At 57.6% G+C, this 20,364-nt stretch overlaps 1 protein-coding gene across 4 annotated transcripts; it reads left to right on the top strand.

Annotated features, from left to right (window-relative positions):
- The first annotated feature begins 1,789 nt into the window (after window positions 1-1,789).
- LOC119567699 (testis-expressed protein 47-like) lies at window positions 1,790-20,126 on the top strand. Of its 4 annotated transcripts, none has more exons than XM_037914639.2 (8): window positions 1,790-1,916; window positions 9,069-9,141; window positions 10,215-10,318; window positions 11,232-11,296; window positions 12,370-12,574; window positions 12,894-13,050; window positions 16,346-16,379; window positions 19,017-19,323. In XM_037914639.2, exons 1-8 carry the CDS (start codon window positions 1,800-1,802, stop codon window positions 19,126-19,128), a joined length of 867 nt encoding a protein of 288 aa, XP_037770567.1. In that variant the 5' UTR covers window positions 1,790-1,799; the 3' UTR covers window positions 19,129-19,323. The 4 variants fall into 4 exon arrangements, with proteins under 4 accessions (XP_037770567.1, XP_043384587.1, XP_043384588.1 ...); XM_043528653.1 differs by lacking the exon at window positions 1,790-1,916 and adding an exon at window positions 4,932-5,222 and having other exon boundaries at window positions 19,017-19,264; XM_043528652.1 differs by lacking the exon at window positions 16,346-16,379 and having other exon boundaries at window positions 19,017-20,126.
- The last annotated feature ends 238 nt before the right edge of the window (window positions 20,127-20,364 follow it).

The following is a 20,364-nucleotide window of genomic DNA, read 5'->3' as shown; positions in this document are numbered from 1 at the left end:
CAGGGAGTGAGGGGGTTGGGGGATGAGCAGGTGATAGATGGGGGTCTCAGGGAGCTTTGGGGGTGGGAGCAAGCAGGGGATGGAAGGGGGCTCAAGGAGCAATGGGGTTTGGAAGGTGGGGGAAGGCCGGGATGGATGGGGGGGCTCAGGGAGTGATGGGGGTTGGATGGGGGCAGGCAGGGGATGAATGGGGGCTTAAGGAGCAATGGGATTTGGAAGGTGGGGGCAGGCAGGGGATGGATGGAGGGGATCAGGAAACGATGGGGGTTGGGGGGGGCAGGCAGGGGATGGAGGGTGGCTCGGGGGGGTGGAGGCAGGCAGGGGATGGATGGGGGGCTCAGGGAGCGATGGGGGTTTGGGGGATGGAGGGCAGGCAGAGGATGGATGGAGGGGCTCAGGGAGTGATGGGGGTTGGACGGAGGGCAGGCAGCGGGTAGATGGGGGTTGGACGGGGGCAGTCAGGACATGGCGGGGGCTCAGGGAGCGAGTGGGGAGTTGGGGGTTGTGACAGCTTTAGCCCCGTTTTGAATTCTGGGGGTTATTTTATAAGGGACGTAGCCGCCCAGCGTGTGCAGGCCAGCCTGGCCGCAGCCGTGGGTGGCACCGGTGGGCGAACGGTTCGCGTCCCGCAGAGTCTCAGCACGTCCCTTGGAAGAGTGTGTGTTCTGGGCAGGGCGGTGGGCTGGTCACCTTTGGCCACACTGCGCTGTCTTTACGGCAGAGAGGTATGCCTGGCACTTGATGGGGGGTTTGGGCTGGATCCCAATTCCTGGGCCAGTTGCAGCCACAGCCTCGGGCTGGTCTCTGGGACACTCTGTCTCCCACCTGGACAAGCTTGGTCCCTGTGGACGAGGTCCACGGTGCCTGGAGGGGGGGGGGGGGTGTCACCCACAAACATCGCGCTGGAGCTCGGCCATATACTGGGCCCAGGGCGCTGAGTGCCAGGAAGGTACCGACTGAGACCCTAAACTTCTGAGGTGGGGACAGACATGGGGATAGGCCTGCAGCAGCTTCGGGCAGGGGGCTGGTAATGGCATCCAGCTGCTTAGCTCTAGGGTGGGCAGTTTGCGGCCAGTGCAGGGCAGCCGTGACTAAAAGCCATAACCAGCTGCAGGCTGTCTGGGGCGCAGCGAGCACTGGTTCTTAGCCCCTATTTACTGCCGCATCTGAGTGCATCCTGCCCTCCCATGTGTGTGGCCGCCCAGCGCCCTGTCAGCTAGCGCAGTGCGATCCCCATTGTGCACGCAGGGGACACAGATTAAGTGACTTCCCCAAGCCCCTAGGGCCAGTCTGTGACGGCGCCAGAAACTGACCCCAGCTTTGCTCCAGTCCCGTTAGCTCCCTAACCACTGGGCCAGGCCGGCTGGGCAGAGAGGCCAAGGTTCCCACGGGCGCTGAAGCCTGATCTAACCCTAGCAGTGAGCAGGGCTGCAGCACAAGGGTGGGGGAGCCTGCCTGGGCACTGCCCCTGCTGCGCAAAGGATGGGTGGCTCCCCAGGGCCATCAGACAGACACAACTTTTCCTTTAAACTAAAATGCCTCACGGGGATTTATTTTTACCCACATGCCGCACTGCACCCCGGCCATCCCGCCCCCGATGGGAAAGGGTCCCCTGGATGGCCGTGGGCTTTGGCCCAGTCCCAGTCCCTGTGCCCTGCATTCCCCTTCGAACAGCGAGGCATGCAAACCATCATTGGCATGGTGCCACCAGGCTGCAGTGGGTGGGCCCTTGGCAGAGCTCCCCAGGCCCCCTTTGTTATCATGACACAGTCACTAAGCAACGGCCGCAGGTTGCAGCCATGGCATCCAGGCCAAAGCGAGCCCCGAGCATCCAGTCCGAGCTGGAGGAGTTTGCTTTCAAGGCCAGGCTCTCGGTGTATGGGCTGGCGCAGGAGCAGCAGAAGGCGATCCGAAAGGTTTGCATGTAGCCGGCAGGGGTGGAGGGGCGGGGGAATTCTTCACTGGGTCTGAGCCATCCCTGTCCCTCGGCTCAGCCCCGCTGTACCCCGCTGCTGGGCTCTTCGACGGGCGGGGGGGCTTTTGCAGGACCTGCCTCTGCTTTAAAAACCATTCTGTGTGTGTGTGTGTGTGGCCAATGCCCGGCAGTGCAGCCACAGGTCCCCAGGACGGGGGTGTAAACAGCCAGCTGGGCCTGTTTGGAGTGAAGTTCAGGTGAACGGGATGGTTCTGGCCTGCATGTAAGGCCAGCGCAGGCTATGGTGGGACAGGCACTCCCCCCAGAAATCACTCTGATGGCGCCTCCTGGCACAGCAGCAGGTCAGGGTCCTAGGAAAGCAGGGAACCGCCCCCATGGATGTGAAGGTCTCTGCAGCCTCCAAACTAAAGGTCTGTGCTGGCCTCGTAGAGGGAGAAAAACCCGAGTGAGCAACAGGGACTGCAACACGTGCTGAGAAATACCATGCAGGACACCCGCACCCCCCTGTATTGTAATGACACGATTCCCCCAGCTGTTCCCAGGGCAGTGACCAAATGCTGCAGATCTGATCTCATGCCAAGGAGCGGGCCGGCTGCCAGGCCCTGCACGCCTCAACGAGGCCATCAAAAGCTGGGCTGTTAATTCAGAACAGGATGTATTCAAGGAAAAGACATTTTATCCAATCACATTACAATATGCAGATGAATGGCAATGGGAGAAGGTAGGTGGTGATTGGCTGATGTGCCTCTGATGTCACATTCCAGTGGGAAGGGGGCAGGCAAAGGAATGGGTGATTGGTCAACTCACCTCTGACATCATATCACAGTCCAATGGGGAGAGGGAAGGGTGATGATTGGTTGATTTACCTTGTGATGTCATCACCCCACCAACTGACAATAAGCTTTTCATAGGGTGGCAGCAAAGGGGCGAGAGACTGAGGGAAGGGGGAAAGCAACATGGGTCATACCCAGCCAGGAGTACAGGCTGATCTAGGGGCAGTGCCCATGTGCTCTAAATGGGGGATCCAACCAGCCTCCAGTGGCTGAAAGAAGGCTGCTGGCCTGGAGAAAATAAATAACATTTCCTTATTTACTCCTTCACATAACAAAAGACACAGGATCATCTAATGACATTAATAGGCAGCAGGTTTAAAACAAACAAAAGGAAGTATTTCTTCACACAATGCAGTCAACCTGTGGAACTCACTGCTAGAGGATGTTGTGAAGGCCAAGATTATAACAGGGTTCAAAAAAGAACTAGATAAGTTCCTGGAGGATAAGTCCAGCAATAGCTATTAGCCAGGGTGGGCAGGGATCCAACCCCATGCTCTGGGTGTCTCTAAACCTCTGACTGCCAGAAGCTGGGACTGGACAACAGGGGATGGATCACTTGATAATTGCCTTGTTCTGGTCATTACCTGTGAAGCATCTGGCCTTGGCTACTGTGCTAGGAATCCATCCCCCTTGGCAAGCAGCGGCTGCATTAACTTTCCTGCCTGCCCCTTCCTCCAGCACGGAGCCCCGTGGACCGGGTGCTGGGTCAGTGGTGTCGTGGTAAAATGACAGGCGGTTAAACTGCCCTCAGCAAAATTCCACATTCCCCAGCCGCGGAACAGGCAGACTCGGGTTACCCTGGGCTACTCCACTGTGCTGAGGCAGCCCACGGAAGGGGAGTCCCTGCCAGTGCAGCCCTGGCCCAGGAGGCACCGTTGGGCAGCTGAAGCCGGGGCAGAGGCCCAAGGGCTCTGCTGAGCTGGATGCAGGGGGAGTTTGAGGGCTGAACCCTTGGCTTCTTTCCTGGCAGTGGAAGGGTCAGACTCTGCCCCGGAGTGAAGATTTTGGAGGAAGCCCCCCCAAGGGGATCCGTGCAGAGCTCCCATCGTGGGGGGGCCCCTCTGCGAGGAAACACTTGGACGCCAATGGCCTGGGGGCCAGGGCCAAGGGCTGCGGGGACAAAGCGTCTCCCCTTTAGGGACTGTGCTGCAGCCTGAGGGGCCCCAAGAGCTTCGCAGCAGAGGGAGTGAGATAGGCCACGTTGCACAGCCTGTGGGGTTTGGAACACAACGCAGCGCCCGGTGCCTGGCATGCGGCCCCTTCTGGGCCGGATCCGCGGAGGCCACGGTACACCCCGGCTCGGCAGGTCTGCACAAGCACTTGGTGCACAGCAAGCTGGGGCGTAGACCTGCAGCCTGCCCGGGTGGGCCCTGCTGCCGCTTGCTCAGCGCTCCCTGGCGCACACTGACGTCCTGAGGTTTGACTCAGTGGGAGCTCCGCTGAATGCATGCGATGCAGTGAGCTGTAGCTCACGAAAGCTTATGCTCAAATAAATCGGTTAGTCTCTAAGGTGCCACTCGTGCTCCTTTTCTTTTTGCGAATGCAGACTAACGCGGCTGCTACTCTGAAACCTGGGATCAATGTCATCCTGACCGACCCAGGCAGCCCTAATGTAGCCCCAAAGGCGGGGACCCTTCCTTCCCCCAACCCACCCCAACTCCCCTGCCCTTCGAACTCCTGAGCCGGCCACTTGAAAGGGAAATCTGCAAGCTGCGCTCAATGAGGAGCCAGCCCAAGCTCCTGTAACTCACCAGGGCTGCCCAGGCTGGGGGGTCTGCCACTGCCCAGCCCCCCAGCCTTCACCTGCAAATTAAAGCATGGTGCTCAAGAGGCAGCGATAAAAACACCGGCTAGGGAACAGAGCTAGGTGTGGCCATACCTCCTGCTGTGCCCTGCACCTCAGCCGGCAGGCAGCTCAGCTAAGAGCCCCAGCTGTCACAAAGCCCTTGGCGTCCCAGAACCTTTCAAAGGATCTCTACATGCCACGTGTTGCCTGAGCAACCGCTGCTCCCTGCCAGCTAATGCCCACAGAAAATGCCAGCAAACAATGCAGACAAAAGGGATAAACGTAAGGGCCCGGGCTCTGCTGCTAAGACACCGAAAACCTTTTGTCAACTCGCCGCTGCTGCCTGGCCAAAGTCTTGCCTTGCTCCCAGCCAGTGTGACTGGGACTCCAGGCTGTGGTTCTTGGTCAGCGCCCGCGTCTCTCTGCACCGTGACCTCCAGGCAGCAAGAGCTGGTTTCGAAGAGGCCAAGCAGCAATTCTGGATGAGTCTTGAGGGCCGTTAGTGCTTTCTCTGTGCAGCCAGAGGACGGGAGCGAGGGGCGGGGGCATGGCTGGTCGGGAGAAAGCGGGGCAGACGAAACCGAAGGAGTCGCCACAGGAGAGGGTCCGGACAAATCTCCTTCAGCACGTGCTCAGCAGGCGGGCCCCCCGTGCCAAGGAGGATACGGTCAGTGTCTCCTGCTCTCCGCTCCCCCTGGAGCGCACGGGGTGGGGACGGACTGGGATACGGGCAGAGCTAGGTCGGCAGCCGGCCCACACAGCTATGGGGAGGGTGGCGCAATGTGGTCTCAGTAAACTCCCCACATCAGGGCTTCCATCTTCCTTTTACTGGCACAGGCTGCAGATCCTAGAGCATTTCAGCCTAGTCACAGGGGCATGGTTGGAGTCCGTCGGCCCTGCTCCTTTCACCAGGCTGTAACTGGGTGAGGAAAGGCCCATGCTGTGGTAACCCACACACCTTCTGGGTGTGGGGTTCTGTCCCATCTAGCCGCACCGAGACCACTTGGAGAGAGGGACAAAATGAGTCTGCTCTACAGCCTTAGCTAACAGGCAGTTGGCTTTTAGCTCCTAGGGTAGAGGCTCATGCACTAAACTCCATAGGCCCCCAGTTCGAGCCTGCCCGCCGACGACCAGGGGTCTGTTATTGTTACGCTGTCACCGAGCCCCTGACTTGGGCAACTTTGCTATGTCACTAGTGCTTTGGAGTTTCTCCACTCAGTCATGCCCAGATCCACAAGGGTGTTTAGGCTCGTACCGTCCATTGATTTCAGCTGGGGGATCTGTGTCTAGAAACTCTGAATCCTCCAAACCCTGCAGCTCCTGTCAGCTCTTGCTCCTAAAGCCTGTAACTAACTGCACAGACCAGCTTCTGACACTCTTCCTCATGCTCTGTAGTAGTTGCACCAAAGTCAATGAGCTACTCGGGGAGTAAGGGGCAGAGGAGTAACAGCGGAACCTGGCCTCTGCAAATAGCAGGTTATTTCTGGCTACATGAGGGCTGCCTGGATAGTAGCTCTGGGAGTTTTTCTGACTGGCATCCAAACAAGCCTCTTTCAGATCCCCTTTCCCAGTTCATGCTGTGTTTCTGTCACCTCCCAAAGGGTGCAGAAAATGTTTGGTAGCTCAGGGAAGCTTCAGTTTTACAGGCCTTTAAATAGGCAGAGAAATCACAACCCCCTTTAGGGTCGCCTGGCCATTTCCAAGGGCGAGATGGCAAATCAAATCACCGTCAACCATTCCAAAAGGGACTGTTTTCATTTCCTCAATGCAAAGCAACTGCGCAGAGTGGTCCGGGTACAACAAGGGGTGCACAGGAAAAGCAAGCGTGGACAGGAAATCCGTTAGTCCAGCATCACTAACTGCGTGCTACGTCTTATCAAGGCAACAATCCAGCACAGCATGTGTGAGATCAGCTCTCTTGGGAAGAAAATCACTAGCTAAGGGCTGCTGTTGGACTGGGACATAGGACATCTGGGTTCAGCTCCTGGCTCTGCCGTTGATTCCCTGGGTGAGCCTTTGGCACATTAGTTAGGTTGAGATTTTCAGAGCTGACTGGGGAACAGACACCTCTGGGGTCACCTCCCGTTCAGTGGCTCAGTCCCTGAGTCATTCCTGAGCACCTCAACCTTATCGCTCTGGGGAACTGAAGCACATCTGTAGAACAGGATTAACGCCACTTCCTGGGTCCCCTTGTGTGGTTAGACTGTAAACTTGCTGGGGCAGGGGGAGTCTCTCACTTTGGGTATATGCAGCGCCTAGCACCAGGGGACTCCACCCTTGGTCAGGGGTCTCTAAGCATCACTGTAAAGCAAAGAGCACTATTCTCGCTCATCTCACAGCATCTCTGTTTCAATTCAGCCATTCCAAAAAGGAATCAACTGAAATTTACCTTTTCCGTAATTTTCAGTGTACACAAGTCAACCCCCTTCACCACCAAGTCACCTTCCCCCGATGGGGGAACTTTAATGTTCTGAGACAGGCGCGTCTAGCCACGAGCTTCCCCAGGCTCTGAATGCTCCCTGGGATCTTTCCATTTCTGCCTGTCTCCTTTCCCAGGAGAAGGTGCTTGCCAGAAATGTCAGCAGAAGCCCTCGGGGGTGGTTTTGTTGCAAACCCTCCGCTCTTTCCAGACACAGGAGGAATGGCCAGTTTTGTCAGATGCTGCTGAGTGCCCCACAACTCCCACCAGGAGCCTGGACCCGAGGATCCTCATGGATTAGTTATAGAACAAATCAAACTCAATGATCCTAGCTCAGGAGTGGGCAAACTTTTTGGTCCGAGGGCCACATCTGGGTGGGGAAATTGTATGCAGAGGGTTGGGGTGCGGGAGGGAGTGCGGGGTGTGGGAAGGGGTGCGGTGTGCAGGAATGGGCTCAGGGCAGGGGATTGGGGCAGAGGAGGGGTGCAGGGTGTATGAGGCGGCTCAGGGTGCAGGAGGGGGCTCAAGGCAGGGGTGCAGGAGAGGTGCAGACTGTGGGAGGGAGCTCAGGGCAGGGGGTTGGGGTGCAGGAGGGGTGTGCGGTGCAACAGGGGGCTCAGGGCAGGGAGTTGGGGGTGCAGGGTGCAGCAGGGGGTTCAGGGCAGGGAGTTGCAGGGCGGAGTGCTAGAGAGGTTCAGGGTGCAGACTCCGGCCTGGCGCCACCCACCTAAAGCGACTCCGGGGTGGCAGTGGCGTGCACCGGGGCCAGGGCAGGCTCCCTGCATGCCTGCCCTGGTCCCACACCTCACCGCTCCGGGAAGCGGCCAGCACTATGTCCCTGCACGGCCCCTGGGGGAGGGGGGGAACAGGGCTCACCCTTGCCACTCCTTCAGGTACCTCCCCCGAAGCTCCCATTGGCCACGGTTCCCCGTTCCTGGCCAATGCCCTGAGGGGCCAGATCCGGCCTGTGGGCCGTAGTTTGCCCACCCCTGTCCTAGCTGTCCATCCAGATGCACATAGACAAAGGCGTGGTTCAGAGCACAGCACCTCTGTTCTCTGCTGGGGAAATTCACACTGGTGCAGCGCTGCAGGCCCTTTGCTCAGGGTCCTCCTGCACGAGTTGAGTGCTGGGGAAAGGCGCTGGCCCACTTGATCCCCATGAGATGGAAATCTCACAGGAGAGGAACAGGGCAACCTACCTTCCCACAGTGCCAGTGGCCCCCAACCCGCATACCCCAGCCAGGAACCCAGCGGGGCACCGCTTCCTGGGATGAAAGGTGTGTGCTGATCCCCCAGCCCGCCTGGTGAGACGCCAGGGAGGGGGACGCATTTGTTGTCTGGACACATTCCAAGCTATCGTAGGAGTTCCCACATGGTTTCCATGGGGATCCTGCACTGGGAGCCCAATGCTTTGGATGGTTGCAGAGAAGCTGGCCTGGGTCCTATGAAACCGACCAAGTAGTCCCTCCTTGTCTTAGGGGAGAGGCCCATTTGGGAGCTAGGCCGGGCATTGGAAGGAGCGGGGGTCAATTCATTTGTAAGTACGGTGACCAGATGTTCTGATTTTGGGGGCTGTTTCTTATATAGGCACCTATTTCCCCCCCACCCCCATACCCATTTTTTATACTTGCTATCTAGGCACCCTATTTGTAAGCGCTTTCCCCACGACACTGCAAACCAATCCAGGGCCACATGCTCATCTGCCCATCCTGTCCCATTGCACTTTTGGGTGTGTGTCTGGGTGCACGTGTCCCAGAGAAGAGGGGCACAGAGTGGGCAGCCTTAGGATCAGAAGGGACGTCCTAACTCCCTGAGTCCATCCCCTGCTACTACACGTCCCCAGGCGCAAGCTCCCATGCCATTTACAACACGCATGCCATGGCTCTAAAACACCAGCCTAGGATGGCTCGTTGTAACAGTAAGAATCAAGAGGGTGGGCGGCACAAAGTCCAGCCGCCACCGAACTCAGCACCAGAGCCCTCCTTTACTCCATCTCAGTGCCTCATGCAGATAGCCCTCCCCTTCCCCCCGGCGCTGGCAGCAACCTCCCTTCACAGGGCCTGAACTACAGCTGGCCTCTCTCTTCCCTTCCAGAAATTGCTTCTGCACAGACTGGTATTTCTGGCTAAGATCTCCCCGGAGCTGGCTGACAAACAGGATTTAGCAGGTAAGCATCTCACCCTGTTTCTTCAGTAGCCACATCTGTGGAGGGCAGAGGGGCCTGAAATGGAACAAGGGCCATGCACACACCAGCGCCTGACCACGCACTGCGTTGCAGTGTCTGGCCAGCGCCGCCTAGGACCAAATGGCTACGCGACATGCTGTGTTTGAGACACTGTCGTGTGGACCTCTCCAGAACACCGCTCACTTTCTCCATGGGGTTGGGAAGCTGTGCTGGAGAAGGGAGGACACGGCTCCCTACCCACCCTTCTGTGTATGACCCTGTGCTCCCAGCACAGCCATGGTGGAATGACAGCGATGAGGGTTCTCCATGTGCAGAGTTACCTGCTGGGGTGCTGTTGCTGGGATGGGATCCCCCAGAGCAGCAGGTGTCAGAGTTAGCACCCCATTGAGATGCATGGGACACTCGTAGCATCTCAGGCTCAGGCTGCTGTCATCCATAATCAGGTCACATTTGTGGGCTAGAAAAACGATTATTTCTCTTTTAAAGGCCAGGTGGGAGTCTAATGTCAGCCCATGGGGACGGGGGGAGGGCCCTGGGCTCAGGGCCATCATGCTTCTGCTTCACTGTGGCCCTTCCAGAGGGCACTGTGCATTGAGAGCCCAGGCTGGGCGCTCAGGTACCCAGGGAAAGATGGCTTGAGCCACACTGTAGACATGGCTGCTGTTGTGCAAGCTGGTGGGGCTCTGGCCCCCGTCGCTGGGAGATCCGATTCCAGGCCCCCAGTGTGGGGAGGGCGATATGCAGCCTCCCGGGGGAACACGGAGATGTCAACATGCATGATGCTGGTTTGCAACCAGCCCCAGGCCACTCAGGAGTTCCCATTCTGACTGCTGGAGGCTGCTATGCCAGGGGTGCTCTGAGCGGGGCGGGGCCCTGGGGCTGTGCCGCACAGGGGTCCCTTCCCCTTTACAGTGCACTGGGTGGGGGGCAAGGGCAGGAGGGATCCTGCAGTTTGGAGAAGGAGGCAGCTGCAGGAGCCCGGGGCTGGCCGCATTAGCCTGGGGGGTGGGGGGCATCAGCCAGCAAACGCTGTGTGCGCTCTGGATTCTCCGTAGGGTACTGGCACCGCCTCTTCCTGAGTCTGCAGCGCTACTACCAGGGCGAGGGGGTCACGGGCCTCCTGCTGCTCTACCCCACCTACCTGGTGCACACCCTAGAGGTACGGGGAACGGAGGGCGTGGGGCCAGCCAGCCTGCGAATGCATGGGAACCTCAAAGAAAGGGATGGGAAACTGGGAGAGCCCCCGAGGGGTTGCGAGACGGCTTGGGATTGCCCTTCGCAGGCTGCACCGAGCTCTGCTCCCCAGCCCCGTTCCTTCCCCCCTCCCCCCATGCCACCCTACGTGAAACACCCAGCACCCCGTCTCCCCCTCCCTCCCTCCCAACCAGTCACCCTGCAATCAGCCTGGCTGAGGCAGAGTGTAGCAACAGGACAGAGAACAGCTGTGGAGGGTGGGAAGCGAGAGCTAGAACCCCCAAACTTCACTGGAAAACCACTGCTCTTGTCCCCGCTCCAGACCCCCATCTTCCCCAGCCCCAGGATCAAAGGGCCCATCCCCCACCCCGGCCTCGCCCCTCATCCCCTCCAGTCCCCTAATCAAAGGACCCATTCCCCATCCCAGGCCTCACCCCCAACACCAGAATCTAAGGGTCTATCTCCCCCTGCAACCCAACAATGTGAGGGCCCATCCCCCAGCCTTGCCCCCTAACCCCACAATCGAAGGGCCTCAAACCTAGCTCACCACCCCACATGTAAGAACCGCAGGGCTGACTCCCCCAGGCCAGAATTTGAGCGCCCCATGCCCACCCACCCCTTTTAGCAGCTCACTGTGCTGCATTGCCCTGAATTCCTCCTGCCCCCAGGCCCGGCAGCTGCAGCTGGCATGTTCTGGGCAAGCTGGGCTAGCAGCGTGGGCAGATTCACTTGTGCCCTCTCACACTTGCACCAGTCGGGTCCACACATCCTTGCCAGCATGCTCGGATGCTCCATCCCATCACCCGGGGTGCAGCCCTGGGCATCTGTCAAGACATGACCGGGGGTTTGCACAGCTAACGAGGTTGCTCTTCTTTCAGGCCTCCAGCGAGGTGCTTTACTCCATCCTGAGGGACCTGCGAGACATGCAGCCTCAGCAGCACAGGTGAGGGCTGGCCAGCCAGTGGCTGGAGGGTTTTCAGCTGCCACAGTTCAGCGTCTTTCACCAAACCCCAGAGTGCACATGACCGAGGACGGTGGCGGCTGGGCTCTGTGCGGGGATCGAACCTGCGATTGGCTGGGAGGCAGCAGCCGACTAATCCAATAGAACAAGAGCCAGAGGCTGGAAATTGAAGCTAAGCAAATTCAGACTGCTAATAAGGAATCCGTTTTTAACAGGGAGAGTAATTAATCCCTGGGACAATTTACCAAGGGCCGTGGTGGATTCTCCCTCACTGGCAAGTTTTCAGATCAAGAGTGGATGTTTTCCTGTAAGATCTGCTCTAGGAATTTGAGCGAGGCGGGGGGGGCGTTTCTCTGGCCTGTGTTATACAGGAGGTCAGGCTAGATCATCACCATGGTCCCATTTGGCCTATGAATCTCTGCACATCTTTACCAGGTATAACCAGGAGAGGGAGCTGCAGCCATAGCTCTGCGGACACGGTGCACCCCGGTGGGAAGCATGGCTCCGGGGGGAGGCTACCGGCGTCCAGCCGAGGGGAAGATGGAAGTGCCACGGCTCAGATGCTGGCTGGTGCCCTCGATAGGGGAAAGGGGAAATTGGAGGGTCCGCGCCAACCCGCCGCCAAGTTAATTGGCGTATTGAGCTCTCTGGCTCCCCCTGCAGATGAAAAGGGGTAGCAGAGGTGTTCCTACCTGCCGCCAGGTGTTTGCTTTAGAGCTGGGTGGAAAATGGTTTTGTAGCTGTGGAAAATTTAGACAAAAAGTTAAAAAACAAAAAGGCAACTTTTTGTTGAAACAACATCATCTTTGGGTGAAAGCCAGGCACAGTCTAAATGGAGGGGAAGAGACGTACTGGTGTGAGCACCTTCTTACCAGACTAGCTGTGTCCACACCAGGGGATGGCACTGTTTTAGCAATGCCAGGCTAGCGTGGCACCATCTTTGCATATAACAAGGCCTCAGTAGGCAGGTAGTGACCCTCCTGCTAACCCCAGGGGGTGACAGACCCCTCTCTTGCTGTGAGAGGGAACTGATCCACTACCCTGTCCCGTCCCAGGGCCCTCGTTCTGGAGCCCAAGATCCTGGCGCTGTCCCACAACATTCCCTCCCGGCTCTTCCAGCAGTGGAGCCACAAGGTGCTGGACGTGCCCAGCAGGCACCTGGGCTACACCACCTTGCGCGAGGAGCCAATTGAGACCATCATTGGCGAGTGCCTGGCGATGCTCCTGAAACTGGGGATGCACCTGCTGAAATACCCCCAGGTAAGGGCCCGGAGGCACGGCTAGCGCCCCCTAATGCGGGTGGGCAGCTTGCCGGGGTCTGTCACGCCCCATCTCTAGCCAAATCTTTGGGATGCCCCCACACACAGGGTGTTGCTGCCTTTGGAATTATAGGCCCTTGCTGACCTGTCCAGCCACCTTCAGTTCCACCGTCTACAGCAGGAGTGGCCCGGCTCGCAGCAGGTGGGCATGCTTGGTGGGCATCGGAAGGGTCAGTCGAGTTCTCCCGATGGCTACAGGAGGCGCGATTTTCCTCTGGCATTGAGTGGCTGAGGGTTTTCTTTTCTCTTCTGGTTTCCAGAGCTCCCCAAACCTCCCCAATGCCGTTCTGGAGAAGGTCCCCAACTTAATTATTTCCCAGGACACCATCTGCCACCTCCTGGAGTGCCAGGAGCTCCTGAGCCCTGCACAGTTCCTGCAGATCTACGATTCCCCCTTGAACGTCGTCATGGACTCAGGTATGTTCCTGCGTGCCGCGGGCTGCATGCACAGTGCAGGGATGCACATGACTTGTGTCCAGGGGCTCAAAGCTTGTTCACCGCCAGCAGCATGGTGACTGTGAACTGTCCCCTGGGTGTTGGGAAATCAGAACCAGCCTCTGTGGGGATGGAAACAGCCCTATCAGCTCTGTGCCAGAGTTTGTTCATCTCTGCCTCGGCACCTGGATGCAGCAGGGACTGGGGCTGCAGAAGGACGGTGACAGATTTCCAGTGCAAGGGGCAGAGAGCATTGCTTGCATTGCAGGTTTCATCGCGATCTTTCTCTCCCCCAAGTTGTCTAGTGACTTTTACAGAGCACTGGCCCGCTGGGCTTAGTGCCAAGCTGGGCTTAGTTGTGTTGCACACTCCTGGCCAGGTGACAGAGCAGGTTCCCTTCCTAGGCTGCAGGGTCCAAGCCATTGCAGGGCAGCGGGGGCTGAGGGCAGCACAGCTGGACTGGGACTTGCCGGGATCCCTCTCTGTCCCAGCTCTCAGCCTGGTGCAGGGACTGTAAGGCAGGAGCGTGCTCCTCCTCAGCTGGTTCGGTCCCTGGTGCGGGATAGAGCAGCGGCGAGGACTGCTCTACCTTGGGCCACTGCACTACCAGAGGGAGCTGGTCAAAGCTGCAAGTGGGAACTGGGCACTGAAATGCCCTTTGCCTTTGAGGCTCTGCCATGCCCATCCCCACCCGAGGAGATATTTGGGGCAGAGGAACACGCTGGCCATGCCCCCTCCTGCCTTCACATGCCATGTGGGGCTGGGGGCTCTCATGGGCTATACTGGCTCAGCACCTCCCCCACCCCCTTCTAAGCTAGAGGTATGCTGTGTGCCAGGGGAGCTTTGGGGATGCTTTGCAGGTACTTGCCGTTGGCTCCAGAGTGGGCACAAGGCAAGCAGGAATTAGCCTCTTGGGCTCCAGGCCTGCTGAGCTTGCACCTTCCACCGGTGCTAAATGGAGATTGCAAAACCCAGACCAAAACCCAAAGCCAGCTTAGAGCAGGTCCCCTGGCTCTGCCCCGGGCCCACATGGCTCCTTCCATGGGGGCTGCAGCATCTTAGCCGGTCTTCTCCAGGTTTTCCGCTCCAAAGGGTGAATTCCTTGGATGCCCCTGGGGAGCCCTTGCAGGTGCGAGCGCTGGCGAGCTCAGGGTCAGGCGCAGCTGTGCTCATCCTGGCTGGTGAGCGGCGGGCATTGCCGTGTGGTTATGGACGTGACACCACACGCTGCCTGGCTGCTCGCTGCCATAGTGCAAACCCAAAGCGCTGCACAAGCTGATGCGACGAGCCCAGGGATGGAGCTGGGATTTCTTCTGGGGATCAGCGGCACGGAGCTAGCTCATAAGCTACTCAGGGTGGGAACTGTCTCTCTCACCCTGTGTCTGTCCAGCACAGCGGGGTGAGGGGTGCGGGGCAGCTCGCCTCATTGCATTTTGGACAGCAGCTCTCTGGCACCAGCTGATGAGTCCCTCCCTCCAATGTGTTTCCTGATGCTTCCACGAGAGGGGGTCATCTGCAAAGGTTTCAGTGGGAACTGGAGTGGGGACCCAGGGATGATCACAGCCCGCATGCAGACTCTGCTGCTTGATCCCGGAGAGAGCCCTTTCCCACGGCAGCTGTTTGGGAGAACAGCAGCCAAGGGCATGCCTGAGCCATGGGCTTTCCCCTGGGGAGTGCTGTGTGTACAGGCAGAGGGAGGGAACGGAGCTGAGATCTGCCAGGCAGAGCTGGTGGCGAGGCCCAAGAAGGCCTCTCCCCGCCCCGGGCAGGAGTGTTACTATTTGTATTGCCCAAGTGCCTCCGATCCCCAGTCATGGGCCAGGCCCTTCCAGCGTTCTGTTGGCCAGTGCCAGGCCGGTATGGGCAATCCACCCCACCCAGGGAAGGCTGTTCCACAGGACTGTAATAGCTAGGAAACTTTCCCAGATGTTCAGCCTAAATCGGCCTTGCCTTAGATTCATTCACCCCCGCCCCCCGCAGGCCCTTCCTCTGCTAAATAACGCCTCCCCCGCACTGCTGCAGCCCTCCTTTGGCCAGGGTGAGCCAAGCAAGCCTGGAGGCTGGGGCAGTAACTTGGCCAGTGCCCTGGGGCACCCAGTGAGAACACAGGTACATTGTCCCCTATGCAGAAATCCACAGAGGGAATCAGATTCTGACTGGCTGGGGGACGGGTTTTGTACCTCCGGCGTAAGGGAGGAAAGGAGGGAGCTGTTGCATAAAGGGCCCAGCTCTTCAGCGGGAGAGGGGCCCGCGCTCACTGTCACTGGGGCGTCTGGGCAGCTGGGTTGTGGCTGGTGCCGCGCCGTTAGGATCGAGGCCGGTGTGAAGTTTGGACTGGACCAGTCCCATAGGTTGGGGCATCGGGCCAGATCCTGCTCACTTACAACTGGTGTAAATCAGGAGTCGTTCCTGTCATGTCAATGCTGTTCCTACATGATGCTCTGGAAGGCAGAGGAGAAGCTGGGCCCTTTCTTTCACAGATTCCACGGCCAGAAGGAACCAGTGTGATTCTCTAGTCTGACGGTCTGTGTAACGCAGGCCAGAGAACGCCCTGAATTAATTCCTGTTTGAACTAGAGCAGAGCTTTTAGAAACACAGTCAATCCTGATTTAAACATGTTCAGGGATGGAGAATCCACCGCATCCCGTGGTAAATTGTCCCAGTGGTTAATTACCCTCACTGGTAAAACTTTACACCTTATTTCCAGCCTGTATTTGTCTAGCTTCAACTTCCAGCCGTTGAATTGTGCCAGACCTTTCTCTGCTAGATTGAAGAGCCCAGTATTAAATACTTGCTATGCCTACAGATATTTATAGACTGTGATCAAGTCACCCATTAACCTTCTCTCTGTTAAATTAAATAGATCCAGCTCCTTGAGTCTATCACTATAAGGCAGGTTTTCTGATCCTTTAATCATTCTCGTGGCTCTTCTCTGAGCCCTCTCCAATTTAACAACATCCCTCTTGAATTATGGGCACCAGAACTGGACGCAGGACTCCAGCTGTGGTTGCACCAGAGCTTATAGCTCAGACACAAACGTTCTGGTCCCAGGTTTGGGAGCAGCAGGGAAGGAGTACGGGACTGATGGGAAATAAAGTGTTGTTCCCTCAAAGCTGAAGGGGCACTGCTGTGAGGAAGTTCACAGCTGTTCATGTTCCAAAAAAAGATGAGTTTTCTGCATCCATAACCAGCGTGTGATAGTCAAGGAGAAAGCCGGAAGGGGTGGGCTTTAAGCAGAGTCCAAGCTGTGATTACATCTAGTTCCTTTTGCTTAAAGGGCACGTGTTTGGAAGTGAGAACCCGTATGCTGTGTAAGTTTCTTTGCAACCCAAAAGGTACAGTAAGCTGTTCATTGGGACATGCATGTTGGGCTTTGCATGATGCTTTTCAGTGCATGCTCGTGCAGGGTCACAGGCCGCCCTGCCCTGTAGATGTTGATAGAACCTCAGCTGAAATAAAACCCACCTTGCCTAACCAGCGCTGTAGAAACCCCTTCCCCTTTCAGTCACGCTAACCGCTCATTTCACCCGGCTGTGAGTTTCACATGCTCACAGTCCATCCCCTGCCCTGTCAATGTCTGTTTAAATGCTGGCTGCTTCCAGGTCTTCTGCAGTGATCAAAGGTTCACGGGAATGTGCAGTCATGTGCCTCAAAGCAAAAACAATGGTTTTTCCTCTTGTATCAGCCCATGCCTGAAATACTCCACTAACACAGCTCAGTGTCTGCAGCGCACTCTCCTGAGATGCTGCAATTCTGTTTTACAGGTAGGCCCAGGAGGAGTCTGGTGTGATTTCGCGAGTTGCAAGCGGCTAATCTCAACAGCTCCTTCCAAGTTTGTTCAATTACATTTTTTGCACCAGCAAGAAATGAAAAAGAAATCATGCACATCCCCATTGTTATTGATGCGGTTGGGAACGGCTGCAGAAGTTGGGAGTCTGGAATATGGTTATCGTTCCTGACTCATGTTTCATAAGATCAGTTTTTTAAACATTTCAGTGCAAAACTCATGGGATAGTGAATTCTTCACACGAACTACTAACCCCTTGTTAGATTTCGTGGTTTTCAAATGAGCCCATGGGCCTGAGGCACTGGCTTGCCACGGGAGGCGAACACCTAACTCCATTAAGCTTGTTGGAGCAGAGAATTGTCTCTTACTGTGTGCGTCTGTAGCACCTAGCCCAACAGACAGTGCCTAGACATTACCGCCATATAAATGAGAGAATCATGGCCTGGGGGCGAAGGCAGAAATCAGCAATTACCGACACTGAGCAGTGCACTCAACCCTTCTACGCCTATTTCCAGAGCATGTTACAAACACTAATCAATCCTTCCTACCACCCCCCCTGTAGAAATGGGGAAACTGAGGCACACAGCAGGTAACTGACTTGCACAGGTCCCCCACAGAACCAGTGCCAAGGTTGCGGGAAAGAACCCAGGTCTCCTGAGCCCTGTCCTTGGCTCTAACAACCAGACTCTCCTGCCACCCATTAGCGAGGGGGCAGCTGCAACCCGCCATGGTTTATACAAATTAAGGGCCTGATCCAAAACTCACTGGAGTCAAGGGAGAGCCCAAAGTGCATCCTCGGGCCCTGTCCTGTCCCCATGGCTCTAGCAACCCGCAGCCTACCAGTGGCTTGGGAGGGGGTGTTTGCGCCCTCCTCCCTGAAGTCTGGCTCTGTTTCCCAGCCTCCTCTCTGTGCTCCCGTGCCCAGGACACTGCAAAGCTGCGTGTGTTTGCACTGACCACAGCAAGCAGGCAGGGCCAGCACGTTACTCCTCAGCCAGGGAGGGGCAGAGCTGGATGGGGAGCCGTGGAACATACACGCTGCCCTTCAAAGCGAGCACATTGCCCTAGAAATGCAGGGGAATGGCTGCAGCCACAGCCACTTGACACTGCTCAGCCCCCTCCAGTGCAGCCAGCAGAGCCCCGCCCTGTGGGGAAAGCTCTGGTTCTGGTGTCTTGGGTTCATGGAGTCCAGTGAGCCCCCAAACCAAACCACCTGAGTCAGGAGACACCAACAGAGACCAGCCGAGAGGGCGTCTGCCCCCGAGCCATCCCCAGAGATGGGGGTGGGCGGTGGAGCTGCTGGCTCGGGCCTAGGACAAGCTGCTGCAGTCTGGTGGGTGTGATGGGCCGGGGATCTCTGCCCAGTCCCTAGCGCATGAATAGCTCCAGTACATAGCCCTGGGTTGCAGTCTCAGCAGAGGCCAAGGGCCGACTGGGCCATTGAGCCTGAATCTCCCGCTTGTCCCTAGAGGCAGAGGCGGATTAAGATTTACTGGGGCACTGGGCACAAAGAACATTTGGGCTCCCCACACCTGGGGCCCCCCAAATTGGCCGGGGTCCCACGGGCCCCTCCCTGGAAGCGATGCCTCCGAACCAGGAGTGAGACACAGGAGGGTATGGCACATGGGGAGATTTGCTCCTGGCCATGCTGCCCCCGTTGTGTGGGCGGCGTGGCCAGCCAGCCCCTTTAATGGAAACCAAGCAGAGCCTTCAATCCCCTCTCCTGTTCCTTACTAGGATTGCCTTGTTCCTAATCTCCACGATGCCTGAGAGCCGCGGAGAATTGCCACCCAGTGAGGTCCTTCCGTGGCTCCCCTCATCTGGTGTCTGAGCCCCTCACAGGCACTAAGGAATGTGAGGGAGGGCAGGGCTATTCTCTCCCCTGGGCGGACGCGCAGCCGAGGCACAGAGCAGGGTTTCGGCACCACGCTCCCATTGATTTCAGTTAGAGATAGATGCCCAGGATCTTTGGGGATCCGTGCCTACGTGACTCACCCAGGGGTCTAGGGCAGAGCCGAGACTAGCTCTCCTCCACTCCTCTGCCACTCGACCAGCCCTCCTTTTCCATGCACAAAAAACGAAGCCAGCAGCAGTTCCCCAGTCGGATCTCCAGCTTCTCGCTGGTGTTCTGATGGTCTCTTTCCCCTCTCCCCCTTTCCAGAGTGTGTGTGGCCACTGCCCGGGAAGGTGAAGCTGGACGCCGTGAGCTCACTAATGGAAAGGAATTGGGGCCCATGGACGTGTGGGGCACAGCTGAGATGGGAGGGTTGTGAGCAGCAGCCCAGGCACTGCTGTGGCCCACAGCTGGTCATGCAGTGCTCAGGTGTGGCTGATCTCGGCCCGCAATCGTGGGAAACATCCAAGAGCAGCATGGGAGAGTGGCCGGAGGAGCCTGCCTATCACCAGTGGAATTACGGGCTCAGATGGACAAATGGGTTTAACTGTAATTATATGGGGATTAACTGGCCACTGATTACCTGTCTGGGATACATGTACAGCACTCACTGAGCTCCGGTCCTGCAGTGTGTGTTAGTGGGTGGGTGCGGGGGCTGTACCAGACGGCTATCTCAGGGTCTGATAGACTGGCTCCATCAGTGCGGCCTGGGAGATGTGCAGCCCGGCAGAGCTGGGACGGCCCTGCAGGTCCCAGCGCTCATCAGTTTGTTTCATTTCGCTCCTGCTCTGGCGGCCATCAGCAATGGTCCGGGTTGTCCCCTCGGGCACGGCAAGTGGCAGGAGCTGGAGGAACTGTGTTGATGGTTCCTCTTTATGCAGGTATGAGCAAGCCCTGGTCTCCTGGGCCTGTGGTGTAGCTTCCTGACAGCAAGAAGCCACCCATGCACCCACGCAGCAGGGAGTCAGAGCCAGCAGACGTCCAGGAAGAACCCAGCTGGTGTGCATGGGATGCTGCACGGAGCAGAGCAAGGGGCCAATTTTTGCAGCAGTAGGTGCTAGGTCACTGCCATGCACGCTGTAAGGTACCTAATGCACATGGGCAGCACTGCCCCCGGCCAGATGGCGTTGCTAGGATTCGTATAGCACCACGGTTGTGTGTGACACCTTAGAGACAGGTAAGGAGACAGAGTCCTTGCTCCAAGCTTATTCACGCCTCATACAGCACGGCAGTGATCAGAGAGCGGAAACCACGGGGACAGCACGACACCACTTCCAGGGGAGAGACGGCCCCAGGGGTTCACTGTGTCCTTGTCTTGTCACTCTTTCCCATAGGTCAGAGTGGGAGCGGAGGGCAGAGGCAGGCTGGGGGAGGGAAAGAGTGGGTGAGTGATCTTTCCCAAGGGCTGGCCCTCCAAAGCCTGGGACTTCCCTTTTGCTTACCCAATGCTGATCAGGCTTTGGAGGGCCAGCCCTTGGGAAAGTTTCACCCACCTGCACCGGAATGGCCCCCTTCAGGAGCTGGGAGCGTGGACACAGGGTAATTACCTTTGGGTCACTGGAGTCACATGCCCAAAGAGCATGGAACTGCTGCCTAGCTAACTGGTGTTTGTACG

The sequence above is a fragment of the Chelonia mydas genome, chromosome 14 (genome assembly GCF_015237465.2).
Source record: "Chelonia mydas isolate rCheMyd1 chromosome 14, rCheMyd1.pri.v2, whole genome shotgun sequence".
Taxonomy (NCBI): domain Eukaryota; kingdom Metazoa; phylum Chordata; order Testudines; family Cheloniidae; genus Chelonia; species Chelonia mydas.
The sequence above is the reverse complement of the archived record's forward strand: the minus strand, read 5'-3'. Positions and strand labels throughout refer to the sequence as shown.

Bases quoted from the DNA above. Each gene is read 5' to 3' on its own strand.
- LOC119567699 (XM_043528651.1), top strand. From the start codon at position 5,103: ATGGCTGGTCGGGAGAAAGCGGGGCAGACGAAACCGAAGGAGTCGCCA. The intron at 5,223-9,068 runs GTCAGTGTCTCC...CTTCCCTTCCAG, and splicing joins CCCGTGCCAAGGAGGATACG to AAATTGCTTCTGCACAGACT. The intron at 9,142-10,214 runs GTAAGCATCTCA...GATTCTCCGTAG, and splicing joins TGACAAACAGGATTTAGCAG to GGTACTGGCACCGCCTCTTC.